The sequence below is a fragment of the Misgurnus anguillicaudatus genome, chromosome 17 (assembly GCF_027580225.2).
Source record: "Misgurnus anguillicaudatus chromosome 17, ASM2758022v2, whole genome shotgun sequence".
Taxonomy (NCBI): Eukaryota; Metazoa; Chordata; class Actinopteri; order Cypriniformes; family Cobitidae; genus Misgurnus; species Misgurnus anguillicaudatus.
The window spans coordinates 27,549,993-27,567,580 of record NC_073353.2 but is presented as its reverse complement, the minus strand read 5'-3'; the positions used below and the strand labels follow the sequence as shown (position 1 = coordinate 27,567,580).

Genomic DNA, 17,588 nt, shown 5'->3' with positions numbered 1-17,588 from the left:
AAACGCACAGATTTGAAAAGCTCTGTGTCCTGATTGGCCAGCTAATCTGTACGTTGTGATTGGCCTGAATACCTTTGCATCAACTGGAAATGTGCACTACTTACCATGTTTGAAAGATTCGGTTGCTAACAGGAGTTAATTTACAGGCTGTAAGTCCGAAGCGGGAGGAATTATGATAATGTCGGTCTTGTCTACATCACCAATCCCAGGAAGTAAACTGAAAAAAATGATTCATTGAATTTACTAGGTAAGTGGTTGCAATCAATTTATTTAAGCTACATTTAAACAAAAAAAGATGAGTAAAGTAAAATAAAATATAAAACTTTTGTTTAAATGTAGCTTAAATAAATTGATTGCAACCACTTACCTTAAAAAATGTAGTAAATTGAATGAATAATTTTTTTCAATGTAAACTGTTGCCTACAATCCGTGTGTTTGTTGTACTGTTGTAATTGCGTCGTCGTTTACTTTGGAGTATGTACCTTTTGGATATCGATAACATGTACTAATACACACCTACACACCAAAGGAAATGTAAAAACTGACAATAGGACAAATGTGAATCAGACAATAGATGATTATCAGTCACCGCCCCTTTTTTTTCGCTTACTGCCGCCATCTTGAGTACCTAGGCTATTATTCAATTCAATTTTATTTATATAGCGCTTTTCACAATTGTTAATTGTTGCAAACCAGCTTTACGTGAGTAAATGTAGGGGAGAACACAGAAAATCAATAGATAATATATGAAGGAGAATGTTGCGGCTAAGGATAAACCGCACAAGCAAGCGTAATAATAATGTAACGTATACAGTAAAGTGCTTAAGTTAAGCCAAAGTTGTCTGACTTTCCCAGGGACGAAAAACCCCCTAGGAGAAAACCCAGTGGGAAAAACTCCTAGAAGAACAAAAAACCCTTGGGAGAAATAATATATATTTATATATATATATATATAAACATGGTAGGGATAGGAAGCGGGTAAGCGGATTAAACTAACAAGCATTGGCTAGCTTGCTACGATTTACGGATTTCTTATCTTTTACTGTTTATGATTCTTATGGATTCAGAAAAAGGCTACGAAAGACATCATTTTGCACCTCGACTGTCATGAAAAGAAACTCTACTTTAAAAAAAAATATCTTGGTTAGGGTGTGATGCCTACTCGATCCCAGATGCGTTCTTCCAACCGCTGTCCACTGCTACCAAACTACCACTATTTTTACAACACTAAGAAGGTACAACACAACATGCTTGAAGTATCACCTGGATCTCTACACATGAACGCGAGCATTAAAAACATTGTTTGTGTACACAGAGTTTACTAAAAAGAAAGGTTTTGAACAACTGACTTTGGCTGTTTTGGTGTCAGCTCGCCATCTTTGCCAGACATAACCAATTGATTTACGAATGTGAATGAATGAATGAATGTGTGAATGTCATATGAGGCTCCTTTTTCAACTAGAAGGTCAATATTGTTTTTCACCTGCGACAAAACAACGAATTATCCGTGCATTTATATGGAACCATGCTTTAGGAGCTATCCATCTTCACTCTCCTCCCTCCTTACGTTGCATTCGGAGATCGATACATCTTGACTGGCAAGATGGCGACGAGCGGATACCAAAACAGCCAAAGTCAGTTATTCAAAACCTTCTTTTTAGTAAACTCTGTGTACACAAACAATGTTCTCAATGATCAAGCCAAGTATCATGTTGTGTCAAGCCTTCTTAGTGTTGTAAAAATTGCGATTTTGATGCTCACAACATATTGAAGGCATAGCTTCTAGTTCTTTTGCGACCACTTCAGGTACTCAAAATGGTGGAAGACAAGTTTGAGATGTGAGTGACGTCAGCTGATATTCATGAATAGGTGCTCTTTAAACTTGAAACAAACTGTAAACTTATTTCTGAGAACGGATTGGTTGATAAAAATGTTGTCCCGGGGTCAACATAATGTTGCCCTGAGGACATCAACCACTTGGCTGATGACAAACGGGACACATACTGTCTTTTAAACTTTATGACACATATAATGTACATAGTGCACATCAAGAATGCCATTTGGGACAGTGCCAAACTTTTCATTACCAGTTGAGTGTATTGACAAACCTCTGTTCAACATTTTAATATTTCCCACCTCTTGTTTCATTGATGTTTATTTAATCTCTAGAGTCTTCTACAGTTTCCACTCAGGAAAAGGTAATAAAAGTCTCTGGGGGCTAAAGATCTCCAATTAATTTTTTAGAGGTCCATTGGAGGTTGTTGAACACTAATGTAACTGTCAAAGCCATGGTGATGTATTGCTGCAGTTATTGGCAGACATAAATTAGCCGAAGTGACTGGCAGTACACTTGCGATAGGGGTAGATTGGTGATAAGAACACAGCAACCGAACACTCTGGGGTTTGAACAAATAACCTTAGGGGATTCAAATACTTTCAATGACAGTCTGTCTCATCATATACATTATTTACAGAATGTGCCCCTGGAATGTGTTAGGAAAAATTTAAATGGGTAAAAAATAATGACTGTTTTAACATCCTAAGCCCCGAGCTTTGGTTTGGCTTGCATTTTAGATTTCTTCCAGCCATCTGGGGTTGGGAAGAACCAATAAATATAATAACCAAATATTTTTCTTTGAACATGAAGGATTGTAATTGTCCACGTTTGTGTACAACAGGTTCCAGTTACACAGAATGAAGTATTTTGGTGCAAACAACCAAAAAAATGTGATGTCCACGTATGTGGACACACCAGGGGTCTCATTTATAAAACTGTGCGCACCAAAGCCAAAAATGGCATACGGCAAAAAATACTAGGACTTATAAAACAAAGCAATGTTCCCTTTATAAATCACAGATCACCTGCAAGTGTACCTACATGAATCATCCTCAGATCCCACCCTGCAAGCCCATTCTCCCATCAAGGTTTTTTTTTATAGATCACAACCTTTGCGTGGAAACTGGTGTATGCACGTTTCCAGCCTCCCTTTGTTCATACGCGCTTTATAAATGAGACTCCAGGTCTTACTGTGGGTTCACACCAAATGCGAGTTCATTGTTTTGCGCGAGTAGATTACATACAAAGTCAATCAGACGCGTCATTCGCATCGCCCCGCGCGAGGACGCGTCTGATTGACTTTGTATGTAATCTATGATACTATTTGCCTCAAACGCGTCCTCGCCCAAGTTGAAAATATTCAACTTGAGCGAAAAATTCGCATGACACTAAGTTAAATCCCGCAAGTAATCAAGAGCAAGTAACGCGATGTCCCGCGTTTGGTGTGTACGTAGCATTAAGGTTAATCCGGTTTCCCAAACCTACACCCTCGAAATCTGATTTTGAAATGTAAGAATTGTAGGTTGTTCTTTAATTTTGATCTCCATTTTAAATAATTGACTTGTTTATATAATTGAACCACTCATTTAATTCTTCACAGACTGGATCTTGCTGTGATCCCATCTTATTTTCGTGCAAAAACAGTTCTTTTAGATAATATGTTTTTTGAGTCCTGCCGGCTAAGCCTGGTACAGTGATCAATGTAAGGTTGTCTTTGGCAGGTATTGTCTAAAAGCTCTTCTACAGGTTGTAATTTAGGACTATGGAACAGTTTTGCATCCCCCAAGGAACTCATTTTTGAAATACGGTGAGATTGCATGTTTTTCTTTTTAAATATAAATCACACAATATTATGAGAACTTATTGTCATGTTGTATTGCAGAATATCAAATGCTTGGCTCAAACGTTTTGGCTTGCATAGTTTTCGAAAGGGAGACATGAATCCGAATGAATAAATACTGTCAGGGCTGTACTACAGTGATGATGTGAAGAACACAAATGGGCTTTTTCGTTCCCCACAAACAGTCCTCCTAGAGGTTTTAGCTCTTCTAGAAAGACTCCATACTGTACGTACGTCAATAAAAAAATTTACTGAAACGAAAAGAGGATTAAAAGGACACAGCTGAAAGGCCAAATTTAGGCCGTTAATCCCAACATATACAATACCTGTGCCCACATCAAATGGTGAAACGATTGGAGCTGAATAAATAGTTGAGCGCTGAAAGACTACAGATGCTCCCGGATACAATAAAAGCATCTAGGCCAAGCTTTTGGAGGAAATCTCTGCTAAGGCCATTTTGCTCTGGCTTACATACCAGGTGAACTCCAGTCCTATTTTATCTCTCGCTTTCATTAAGGATTCAGAGAAATGTTTTATTTATACTCTATGCGTGTGTGCAATATCCGTCTGAACTTGTACACCTCACAAAAATACCCTGTTAGTGGTCATGTAATATAACCCTGTTGTCATGATTAGACCACTTTAAATTAGCATTGTGTTAATGTGCTTTAATTCAGATTCTGAAGTGGTGAGGTGCAGCGGGTTGTTGTTAATGATTCCGCTGTCAAAGGGTCAAGACATAGAAGGTGAGAACATTTGTGAGCTCACGCTAAAGTCTTGCAGATTGTTATGTTGAATAAACATTTGACCCCCAAAGCTTTGTAGCAGGGCCTCTGCAACCTAAATTTGTATGCCAGTTTGTGCACAGCATAATGAATTGGAGTGGTTTGGTGGTGTTGAGTTAGTCCCTTTTTGACTCAATAAGTGTGGTTTATTTTTGTATTCAGTATTTGCTCTTTAGCTATTGGTTGATTGTTAAACATGAGAATCTTTACATTAAGTTAATTTTCAAATTGATTAACCCTTGTGAATTGTTCCAATTCACTACCCTTTCATGTTGCTCTGTTTTTTGCACAGGCCTACTAAAGGGTTAATGGTGCCACATGGTGATCAACAGTAAAAATTACAAATTTTACCTCTTTGCAAAAGGAAAAAACTCAAAGAATCAAAAATGCATGATAATAAGGTGTCATGACTCTGCAATCAAAACATTTTGTTATAATGGAAGTCAATGGGCCAAAAATGGCCACAAACAATAAATAAGGGAGAAAAAAATTAAGATGCTGCACAAAAACTAAAAATGCAATAAAGCCAAGGTTTTTTTCTGATCTTTTACATGCCCAAGACTGTGAAAAGGGTAAAAGAAAATCCAGTCTACAATCACTTTTGATATTGAAAATCTGTAATTTTGTGTGTTTTCCCCAAATCAATGACACCACTTATAAACTTGACAATTAAAGAGTTAAAATCATGGAATTTTTTTTAAACATTTGGTAGTTTTGATCAGTACTGAGGTTGATTCACAGATTTATGCAAAAAAAAAGGGGGAAAAATAATCTAATACATTTTTACAGCAGTTTATTTTAGTGGCCATTACACGAAAGGGTAGTAAATTTGCCTACGGTATATTTTTGAGGGTTTTTTAAATTTCAAAGCATTTTCTTAAAATATGTGTAAATATAAGATTTGTCACCAAAAATCATTCCATTTGCTGAGACTCAGAGAAAGTTGTGGCCAAATTATAACAAAAAAATGGCCCCAACAACACACAAGGGTTAACACGGTTCACTTTTTCAGATGCACCGTTGAACTGCTGAATGCAAAGTTGGTAAGCTCTTATTATCAGATTTTCTAGTATAAACCCTTAGTTCCCATTTGGATGAGGTCCATGTTTCAGTTAGCCTTTTCTTCCTCTAGTGCCAATATTTGGGGTAATTTAATTTCAACCTTCTCCCCGACCATAATGTTAAAATGACTTGTGTGGAAAACATTTTTGGCTACAGAAAGACAAACATTGAGAAAAACTTCTATGCTGGATGCTCTCCATGTCAAAGATGTGAAATAGTAATTATGCATTCATTGGGAACTCGTAATTACACATCTGTTTTTTATTGAGTTCTCATTTCTAGTTTCATATTCCAAACGCTACAAATACAGTTCTTATTGCATGCTTTAAGATGTTCAAAACACATTCTTGTGTATTATAAAGATATACATTTAATACATTTATTGATGTTTCCCCTTTTGTTTGTTTTTAAATGATAAATTATTGTTTTCTCCATGCTTTATCTGTACTTCGAAATCGCTTCCAGCTGAATTGAGTTACACCTCCCAAATCCTGTTGTTTAGTCCCAAGCGTAACACAAAGACAGCAAAGCAACTCAACTGTTTTTCTTAAAAACGAACTCCGCTAACAGTTTTATAACCTGCACCTTGTAAAAGACTTTTGCTCAGTCCCCTGATTTTTGCTGGAATCCCCATTTGTTTGCGAGAGCGTGTCAGTGTGGCAGCTGGGGGTGAGTATGTGTTTGTGTATATCTAAGGTGATATATGACTGCTGTGTCACGTTCCACATCTGACAACCATCCCGAGATGTACATCATCCATCCTTTCTCTTTTCCATGTGATTCCTCAATAAAAGAGGGTGTGAATTTAAAAGCGGAGGGAGGAGGGAAGCCGAGAGGGAGGGGGAAGAGTCACCGCTCGCACACATTCGGCATGCATGAGAGAGAGCGTGAGTAAAACAGAACCGGAGAGAAAGGAGAGAACAAGTGAATGAGGGCGAGAGAAAGAGATCTACAGGCAATTGTTGCTAAAGAAATTTCATTTCTGTATGAGAGGAGGCAGCTGCAAGGATTGGATATTGCGGGTTCAAAGGCATCTGGCTTAAGGTAAGACCACCGGTGTTGTAAAGGTGACTCGGGTCATCAGAGTTACATGTATCGGCTGCAAGGTTAATTGCGGTACATTACTGTTAAGGCATTCACAGTATTGTCTTGTTCCAGCAGTGCATGCATTACAAAACAAGATTTTGTTACTAAATATAGTGCTGTTGAAATATTAATGTGCTTTATGTAAATGGACTCATCTAACAAATGTTCTTTTTCTACAATGTATTATTTGCGGCAAACAAGCAAAATACGGCCACTGATCAATTAAACAGCAAAAAATGTATTTAAACTGATCTCAGTTTGGAGAGCGACTGCTTATTAATACGCATAAGAAGATTACAGTGATTTCAAGCGAGCCATAACAGAAGAAAGATTTTATGAGCAGAAGCTCAAGACAGATAAATGCAGTGAGACAATAGGCTGACTCAGTTGCTAAGGTAAGCCATCAGTTCCTTAATGTTTTGCAATTACATGTTTGAGAATATATGCCAATATATGCGTAAGAGACTTAACACACTTCCCCCCAGATGTGTGATGTACAAGTAGACTACACCAACCACCATTATGTGTAGTTATTAAAGCTCAGTATTGTATACCGTAGCTCTTTTACGCCTTTTTAAGCCCTTCAACTGTGCAGTAATAGCGTGCACAGCCTTCAAACCTGTGAGTGGTATATTCAGAAGATGACGACAGCCATCAATTTGCACGTCAAATTAAAGTAGAAGGTTAACAGGACACATAACATAACATGGCCCTCTAATTAATTTAACTCCAAACCCCTGCACGGCTTTGCTATGCACACACACTTTCATCCTTTTGCGTTCAGACAAGACCGGCGCTTTTCTAAGAAGCTAAATGTAAAGCTAACATTGGTTTAACATTGGCTCACATGGTGCCGTGCTATTGGTAACAAGTTAGAGTTAAACCCACTGTGTTTGTCTTATCTTTATCACAGAGAGATATATTTAGTGTGGGGTTTAGCTGTGGCGCAAAGGAGACGCGAGTTACTGGCGTCGGCGTGCGGTGGCAGTGCCCCTGGTATGCTGCTTGGGTTGCAGATGGGCAACGGAGGAGGGCTGTGGGGTGATCCCAGCAGGAATCTGCCCTTTGGTTTATTAAAAGCCGGTGAAACAATAGGGTGCTAAACAAGCAGAAAACACTGACGTAACCAATGCACAGGAGGAGGGGGATCGAGCATGCCAATGTGACTGTGAAGACGATTCTACTTATTGGCAAATAGAATGACAGATATGGGGCGACCGTGGGTCCGAACCATTTGACAACTGTGGGCTCAGCTGCTGTTGGTCTCTGATCGGTGCCCTTCTGAAGTTTTTATATCTTTGGTAGAGTACTTGAGCAATTTATGAAATTAATTCTGAGTTGTTTATGGAAAACGGTGCTGAAAAGACCATGTCAGACCCACATGAATTTCCATGCTGGTTTATGCGTATTTCTCCTTGTCAAGCATAGCGTTGCCGTTTCATTAAAACATGGCAAAGATGATCAACCAGGAGTGCATTTCCCAAAAGCAAATAGGTCGCAAGTTCATGGTAACAACAACCATGGCTAGTTAACGATGCTATTGGGAAACATACCCCAGTTTTAATCAATTCGCCTAACTTCAAAGTGTTTGTAACACTATTTTTGTACAAACAACAATTATGGTTTATACAGTCTCTTCCTGGTTCAGATAAGATTTTTCTGTCAGCACAGTGACTTTAACATGGATTACCCCAAAAATTGAGCTACACATATAGGTAAACTGTTTCCATTGTCTTAACCCATAGCCCAAACCATTTCGTTCCCTAAAGGGCATTTTAGTCTAAAATTCTCCTTATAGTGACAGTCTGTGCTTTAGCTTAAGCAGAAAAAACAACAAACACTAGAATAGGAGACAGAGATCTACATCAAGATCTATTATCCCCAGTCTGCAAAAAAAAAAAAAATTGATGATGCTCCAAATTTAAAACCTCAAAGTGTTCCCAAATCAAATGGTTTGTATTAGTGTTAACACAGGGCCCCAATTGAGGTAAGAAGTACCGCTGATCTAAATAGTGTGCAACACTTCCTGCCATACGGCCCCTAACCTGTGGCTGCTTTTGTATGTTAGGAATTTCACAGTACTAATAGCGCAGACGGTGAGGCCCCTTTCAAACCCTGCCACAGCCCGAGAGGATCAGCCATGATCAAAAGATCCACAACCACCAGGGCCGTGCCTAGGGACAGTTCGTTCTAGGGGTCCGCTCCGTAAGTGGCATTACCCACCACAGGACTCCTGGTTAAAGCACAGGCCCTAGGCAACTAGTCTGGGCCTGGGAGTTCTGTGCAAGGGATTTCTGGAAAGTCTCACACACTCCTGGCTCTTGCCTTCCTTTTAAATTTGTTTATTGTTATTTTTCTTCCCATTGGAGCAAATTTGGCAGTTAGTAAAAATGAAAAATACCTTTCTTTTGCATCTCTAATGTAGTTTTACGGTAATTCATTGTGTCAGTCCGCCTTGTTTGTGACATGAAGAGTCATTTGGTTTCAAACACCTCCAAAAATGTTACTTCCGAGAAAACATTTATTTGGAGGGGGGTTTGGCCCGGTCTCTTGCTGTGTTATAAAGGGTAATTAAAGGAAACGTTTGTGTTTAGCATTGCATTAGATCAGCTCAGTCAGACTCCAAACCAAAAGCAACAACGTCAAAGCAAATTTCCCTGGTCTATGTACTCAAAATTTCTATCAGATAAAGAGGAGACCAGGCCAGAGGGGGCAACATTTCTGATGGTTAGGTCAAAGGGCAGAGGTGGTGGACACATGGGTTGTCTAAGATGGAAGCAAAGTCCTGCTGTCGTTTGTAGACACGCTTGAGTTTATAAATGGTTGAAGCAGGTGTGGATGCCATGGTTTTAAGCCTTACCTTATAGCGTTTCCACAGAATTGAGTGCTGGGGAGCAGTACGACCTAAATTTTCCCTAACCACAGCCTTGGAAGCCCCCAACAAATGAAGCCGACATGCATGGTTGCACCATGAGGTCACACTCTCATTGTTTATGAACTAAATTGGATCTGCAGTTACCTATTGAGCGAGGAGTGTCTACCTCTGATTGTTAAGCCTCATTACGAGGTCTTCAAATCAGCACGGCAGACATTCTCTACAAGGTTCGAATGTCAACATTCATGCCATAGCACGACGATGATAATGATGGCAGCTGGTATGCATGATATGTTGATATTAAATAAACGATGAAATGAGTGTGTCCTATATCCGAAGCGTCCGAGTTAAGAACCGACGGTGATGTCTGCTTGAGTAAACCTTGCAACATATGTGTTCTAGTGCAGTTAAACATTTCAGGGAATATTTATTTAAACAGGCAAATTGATACTTAAATTTTGTACGCGTGGAATGCTAAAGTTAAATGTTTCCCTGCAGTAAGAAAAACACAAAGGGAAAGTTTTAGATTAGCCTGATGTGTTTGCAATTTTTGAGCAATTGCCGGTTTCAAAATAATATTCGGACAGAAATGAATTCTGGCTTAATGCAGGCAATGTTTTAGTGAATAATAATTTCCGCTCTGTGTATCAGTCTGATCCAGAGTCTGTTACCCTAAGGGTTTTGCTACTCTTTTCCCCCTCATTACACCAAACCTTTTAGCGGTTGTGGCTCATTGATTTTAACTGCCACACATGAAACATTTTACATCATTGTCGTGAGGACAGTAGCGCACTAAGCCTATGAAATATACTTATATACTCTATATGCACCCTAAATGTCCAGTACATATACAGTTGGTATATATAAATATACACAAATATATACAAATTTTAGTTGGCAGTTGTCACCTTGTCATGAGAGAACTTGCTCCGAGACCAATTTCTTATGAAAAATTCATTTCGGGGGAAATTTGCTCTAGGCTGTTCATTAACATATTCAGTTTCTCTGCTGTGTAATAAAGACACGGTGTTGGGATTTTTAGAATAACAGCACATTGGCCTGCCAGAAGTCCTCATACATCACAGCCCACTTGTTTCTGGTTCGAGACACAGCAGCAATCACCTAAACCAACTGGCAAAGACACAACAGACGTCTGTCTCGGGTCATCTGTCATCGATGGGTTCTCACAGAGACAAACTCCCCTTCTCTCTTTTTCACCTTGACTTTCACCAAGACTTAAACAGCGGTGGTCTTTTCACCACAATCTGGGCATCATACGCAAAATATCACTTGATATCATGCTCTCATGTGGCTTGCTATGGAAGGACTATTCTTTGCTTTGCATCCCAAGCTAACCTTTGCTTCATTCTCTACCCACAGATAGATCCAGACCTGCAGAACCCAAGGGGATGGCTGATTTTAAGGAGAAAGCTTACTGCATGTTTCGGTTCACTTGTGTGGCATCACAACATCAGTGGAAACCTCTTCATTGTCTTCTGTAGGAGACGATTCACCATTCTGTATTCCTCTGGAAGTTTGTACGTTAACACCAGTGGGTATGAGTCAGTCTGGGATCCTACTTCTTCTGGTCACATGTCCTCTACTGAGTATCCTGCATGGTGTCACCTGTAAGGCAGAGAGTGGACACTTGGGGGACAACAATCCGGACAGGTGTATGAGACACCATTTTGTGGAGACCATCACACATCCCATCTACAAGTGCAATGCAAAGGTAAGAACCTTCAAATTATTTTACATTTCCTTTGTCGATCCAGAATGGCCAGCACTTTAAAATCAAGTATGGGTTTGTAGCATAGAATTTAGCTTAATTGTTCAGGTCAGTTATCCAAGAGGTTTTGTGGTTCAATTTCCAACACAGTCTTTCTTATTAGCATTGAACTGAGAGGCACACTGTGCACATACACATAATGCAAGCGAAACTGAGCTCCCATGTTGCTCATTAAATAACAAAAATTGCCAGGAAGGTCAGACACTCTTGAAAGACTATACATTCTCTACACCCACAACGTTCTTGCTAACAAGATGTTTGAAAAACAAGTCTCCAGACACATTGAGAGGTTTTAAATTTAAATACTGACCCCGAGGGTCCCTCATAATTAGAACCCATGGCTGAAAATCTTGTTTTCATTTACTGCACCAGATAGCATGGCTGACTTGTCTAGTGACCTCTACCCTCAGCTACTCTGACACCTTGGCAAAGCACACTGCAAACAACCTGTCTGTGAGGCCTAGGACCCTGCCAGAAATAAGCACTCATGGGGAACATAAAATGTCTGGGAGGTGGCGCAGTTCCAAGACTCCACACAGTGCTGTGGATGAGTCATTTTTCTGATTATCAAAACAATAATGCACTTTAGATTTATGTCTTCAAAATAAAGCAATTGATAACAAACACTATGGGAAACAATCCAGGCTCTGATTCAGCTATAACCTTGAAAGAACTGCCTCTCCGTATCTGTATTTCAGATGTGAACTGGAGTTTCTCACACTCTCTCAAGCCCAGCTGGGCTGTGTCAGCAAATATCTAGCTTACATTTGAAATGAAGTTTAGTAGGCATCATCCATTGTTGAAGCTTTAAAAAAACTTTATTGTATCTTTGAATGATATATTTATGCATTTGGTAGATACTTCTCACAACCTTTTGCGCTGCTAATACAATTTTCTACCAAAATGTGTTTCAATGTGCAATATTTCTTTTCAATACAACCATAAAAAACTAAATGCACTTCTTAAAGACACAAAAGATAATTTCTCAGTAACACGGGGATCCAAACAAAACAGCTGAATCTGGATGACCATGAATCCCCAGCTAAAAGTGACTAGGATAGTTCCTGCTAGAAATAAATCTAACATACTGTATCTCTCATTTGGCTGATACATGACAAACCCGATGAGCTTTACGCATTGAAAGTCATTAGACAAGTATCAGTATATAGCCATAATAATTTGTAGCATGCATTTAACCCAAACGTCAAGCATTTTATGGACAGGTCTCTGCATCCATAGATCAATTGTCTAAAAGCAGCACGGACTATGGATTAAGCCTGACTTATTCACCCCTATAAAGAAGCCTATTACACATTGCATTAGTTATGGTGAAGGCTGTTGCTTCCATGTAAATTGCAGCGGTGCTACACAATAGGATCCACCTGCGCGATCACTCTTAGATAAATATAGAGGGGAAGAGGAGCTTACATCTGCTGCCCAGCTTTTGTCACCTTGCCATTTTTCCTTGAATTTTCTGTGGGCCACACACCTCACGTAAACCTCAGTCTGAAATCCTTCTCATCTATCTTTTGATTGCTTAACATTCATAGCTGTATGCCTTTAGTTTTAGGTGACATTGAATTACGACATCAACTCAAAGGAGCATGCGGATGCCATAATCAGTCATTGACGTCGGATTCCTGTCATGGATATCGAGTGCATTTGGCCTCAGACAAAGCTATTGTCCCTATAATAGTGAGGGTGACACTCCGGTAACACTAGGCAGCTGACAGACAACATGACATAGGAGTCCATTTACGGAGTGTCCAGGAATGTGGCGGCCTGTGGTTTGGCCAGCACCTCATATTCCGAATCAGTAGACCAATGAACTGGGTCACGTTTGCATCTATAACTGCAGATGAGGCTGCGCTTTGAACACAGAATCGCATCAGTTCATAGCCTTTAATTACATAGAAAAAGTCACAAGAAGGATGAAGCCTTTGAATAAAAGGGAGTTTTTGATGAGCAAATGTCTCTTTATCAGTTGCTGAAGCCCAGCGTCCAGTGATGTAGCCAGGTGGATCCCTGACCTCCATAAATTGGCCCTGCAAAGTGCAAAGCCTTTCATCTGTCACACAACAATCCTCACAAAGCAGATGAGGCAAATTTGTGAGATTGAGGTATTTGGGGGGAGTCAAGTAGCACGAGCATCTAGGCCTGGGAGAGATCAAGCACACTCCCATCTCTATGCAGGTGCAAAGTCTAAGTGGAAGAGTACAGAAGCTTTCTTTGTTTAGGACTTTAAGCTTTCAGGGAAAGCTTATCTTAGTCCTGTCCTGACAGAGGGTTCAATTTAGGAATGGCACGAGACTCAGGTAACTAAAGAGAACTAAAGACAGTTTAGTTTGTGTAGTAGTACAAAGAACATGTATGTGGCTAGTATAGTATAGCCAAAATTGCTTGCTGTGTGTGTACCGTCTAGGTGAGTTGGCCTGACATAACTGAAAAACAATTTGAAACACAAACTTTTAATTATTAAGAGATTAGTGATAATAAAGGCCTGTTCTTGAAAACCAAAGTCTCTTTAAAAGTGGAGCTAGCTATTACATTTTGTTGAAAGATTACGAGACAACACAGTATAACATGTACTGATAAGTTTTACCAGGAACTTGTTTTAAAAGTAAAAAGCCATTTTGATTTCCTCTTGACTAGTCCAATCAACTAACAAAGATGTAACAGGACATGTATAATACTATACTACATTTAAAAATGTTCACTAGCTTAGGAACAACATTAATTTTTGTTTGTGTAACATAATGTAGCCTGGCTGAATATGTTTTATTAAATGGATAGTTCACTACATCATTACTTTTATGCATTTGGCAGACACTTTTATGCAAAGCGACTTAGGACGCACTCACACTATCCAAACCAAACCACACTCAAGCGCGTTTGTCACTCAAAGCCTGGTTTGTTTGACTAGTGTGGTCGCTCTGCTGCTAACGCAATTCTCCACCATTGAGTTACACAGGGGCAGAAATAATGGTTAGCTTTCAGTTTACTCACCCTCAGGCTATGATGTAGGTGACTTCAACTAACATGAAACAATAACCTCAGGTCCGTGGAACTAATTTATAAAATTCAGGTCCACTGTACCACCCCTTATGCTGGGTACACACCAGAAGATTTTTTACATCTTATAAGATTTTCAAAATGTGATAGACCACAAACATGAGGATTAAAAAATCCTAGATTTAACCGTTTTGCTCATATTGTGTGGTGTGCCATGATGTGTCAAATACAGCACACCACACACAAACAGATTTTCAACTAGAGTTTCAAATGTAAGTTAGAAAATCTTGCAAAATCTTGCAAGGCTTTAGAATAAGCATGGCGACGATATGCAGGATGAAATTTTAATGATAGTGTTTGGAATGATTTTCACAGAAAATTCAAGTGGATAAAAGAAAAAGGGATTGGGTGAAGTCCTGGAGACAGCAAGAACATGGTCCATCTCTGCTGTCCACATCAACTTAACTTTGTGCTGCGTCCGTTTTCCATCATCTCGCTTTCTGATTGGATATTGTTTCGTTTCACGTGATAATCTCGTAAGCAGGGCGCGCATTTGTCCTTGAGGTTCCCCCCACACATCAGGATTTTTGATCGTAAATATTGTTTAATATTTACGAATCGCGATCGGGGCGGATCCGACATTCTTCCAATCAGGTTAAGACACCCTTAACACACCTCACACCAAGGGAAAATCTGATAAAACAATCTGTAGAACCCTCAAGATAATCGGGACACAGCTAAGATTGCCGGAAGGGGGGAAATCGGCCCAAAATCAGCCTGATTATGTTTTGGTGTGTACCTAGACATCGGGGGGCACAAAAACAGGGAACACAAAAGCTTGCACCTTTAGTAAAAATTATTACGGCATTAAGGCAAATTGTGTTTCTGGACCGTTTGCCTAATGCGGTAATAATGTTGTAAATAACTGTAAGTTTCTTACTTCATGTCTTAAGACTTCAGTATATCACCAGGAGTCACTTAAAATAATTTTGTGTTGCACGTATCTGCTTTTCTTTTTTACTTTCAACAAAAAGATTCAACTAAAATCTTTACTGTTCAACTTAAAAAATGACACCTATGGATCATAAGAGGTTCATTGTTGGGCTGTTGGCTTATGGTTTCCAATTTCATTTTTAAAAATGAACATTGGTCTGAGGCCAAATAACAGCAAGTTCTCGTAAAATCATTTTAAATAAGATCTCCATGTTAACGACATCATGGTCCTGAACATAAGGTTCTGCTATCTGTCAGCTATTTTGTCTTTTAAGTAACTTGTTAATTAAACAAGTAGACAATATTTTGTTGGACTATGGACCTGATTTATGTTTTTCCTCCACAGATGGTTCTCCTGGCTCGATGTGAGGGTCACTGCAGTCACACGTCCCGCTCGGATCCACTAATATCTTTCAGCTCTGTCCTGAAGCAGCCTTTCAAAAGCACGTGTTTCTGCTGCCGTCCACACACCTCCAAACTGAAGGCGGTACGCTTGCGCTGCTCGGGCGGCACGCGGATAACGGCCACTTACCGTTACATCCTCGCGTGCAGCTGCGAGGAGTGCAGCTGAATACATTTAGCGCGGACAAAGACCCTCTGGATAAAAGTTAATAAAAAAATAGATGCAGGTTCATTTTATCGCTGAAGATTATAAGCAACCATGTTACGATTCATTAGCGCTGCCGAAGACTTCAAGAAGAATCACATCCCGTGTTTGTTTGGATTTCCAGATGGTCGCGCGACAGTTGCACCTGCGCATGCGCTCAGCCAGTCAAATTACTTTCATTGCATTCCATTGTTTTTATCACTGCATGTGTAAAATAGCGGATGCCGACAACAACACCATAAATCGTGAGTGAAATTCGAGCTATTATATAATATCTGACTAAACTTGATAAACAGACCGCAACAGATAATGTTGCATTTATAAATAGACATAAGGCAACTGGATGCCAGTGGTGAACTATATGTTTGCTAATTATTTGTGTGTAAAGTAGAAATCATGGTCTTTAAAAGCATTCTTGTAAAATTAATATCATTTCAGACTATGTAAACCTTTCAAAAGTGTATTTTACTGCTTTAACCGCTGGGTTAGATCTATAATGTGGAAAATGTCAGTGTTAAAGTCTGTTTATTTCATCATCAAAGTCTTTTAATGGCTTAGAGAAATATAATAGCAACGAGCTGTCAAGCTAATCATGTACAGTTATGATAACTATGTTTTCATTGTGTAATTGTACAGTACAGTGAATGATAAATCTTATACATATAGATATGTGCATATTGTTCCCCAAATTCCTCTGGTCTGTGGTAATAAATTCACCCTTCACACATTTCTTTATTCTGCTTTCCTGAAACCCTACCGCAGTGAAATATGACAATTTGCTTGCTAGACATATTTGTACTCCACTGCGATACTGACAGATTTTTGGGTTCCACTCGTGAATGTAATAAACAGCGCCCTTTTGTTTGTTAAAGACTGACTGCCTGCCTTGTGCTAGCTGTCTTGTTACACATACTTTGGCTCCTCGACACAATGTGACTTTCAGACGGCATATAATTAACCTAATGGCTAATTTAACAGCATGACAGACAATCCGCATAATAGCTGTCAGCTGAGTTCTCTGTAATTTTTATGGCTGCCCCAAGACATCTCCCCACTGATATAGACGACAGACTGTAAAAATGAGGCACTCAATTAAATGTCACATCACATTGTTCTCAGACCTTCCATTAATTCTTATACAACATTCCAGGTGTTGTACATGTGCGCCTTTATCCCTTCTCAAACAAATGATAATTCAAGTAAAGCCGACAAGTGATTTAAACAAAAACGGGTTGAAGTAAATCACCGGAGGTTTACTGAACTGACATTTTGGCTCAAGCATGTCAATATTTCACTTAATTTTAAAGAAATTTAACCATAACGTACACAAAAATGTAAGTTATTTCTTGCCAGAAATGCTGTTAAAGTAGGTTTGCCTGCCATGATTCAGAACCTTGAATTAAATCCACACTGCAATATCCTTTTGATCTCTTCTATAAGATAACAAAGGGAGCTATACATCAAAAGGAAGCATTATGGTATTCTGCACTCACATTTTATTAGCCTGAAGAAGACAATATCAGCTGCAGTTTTTCATTACTGATATTAAAATTGTTATTTACTCCAGTGTTTGTATCACTAACTTTTATTTCTCACAAGTTCAATACGCAATATGTCTTTATTTTCAACCCAGCGTTGGGTCAGCAAGGGACAAACCCACCCTTACGAAAATTAACCCTGTTTTTTGTGTTAAAAGTGTAGT

General features: G+C 39.2%; 1 protein-coding gene across 1 annotated transcript; it reads left to right on the top strand.

The window, feature by feature from the left end:
* Positions 1-6,342: 6,342 nt before the first annotated feature.
* Positions 6,343-16,616, top strand: ndp (norrin cystine knot growth factor NDP). Its single transcript, XM_055215612.2, has 3 exons — positions 6,343-6,568; positions 10,866-11,217; positions 15,626-16,616. The coding sequence occupies exons 2-3, from the start codon at positions 11,044-11,046 to the stop codon at positions 15,848-15,850; spliced, it is 399 nt and encodes a 132-aa protein (XP_055071587.1). The 5' UTR covers positions 6,343-6,568; positions 10,866-11,043; the 3' UTR covers positions 15,851-16,616.
* Positions 16,617-17,588: the final 972 nt, after the last annotated feature.

Bases quoted from the DNA above. Each gene is read 5' to 3' on its own strand.
- ndp (XM_055215612.2), top strand. From the start codon at position 11,044: ATGAGTCAGTCTGGGATCCTACTTCTTCTGGTCACATGTCCTCTACTG. The intron at 11,218-15,625 runs GTAAGAACCTTC...TTTCCTCCACAG, and splicing joins TCTACAAGTGCAATGCAAAG to ATGGTTCTCCTGGCTCGATG.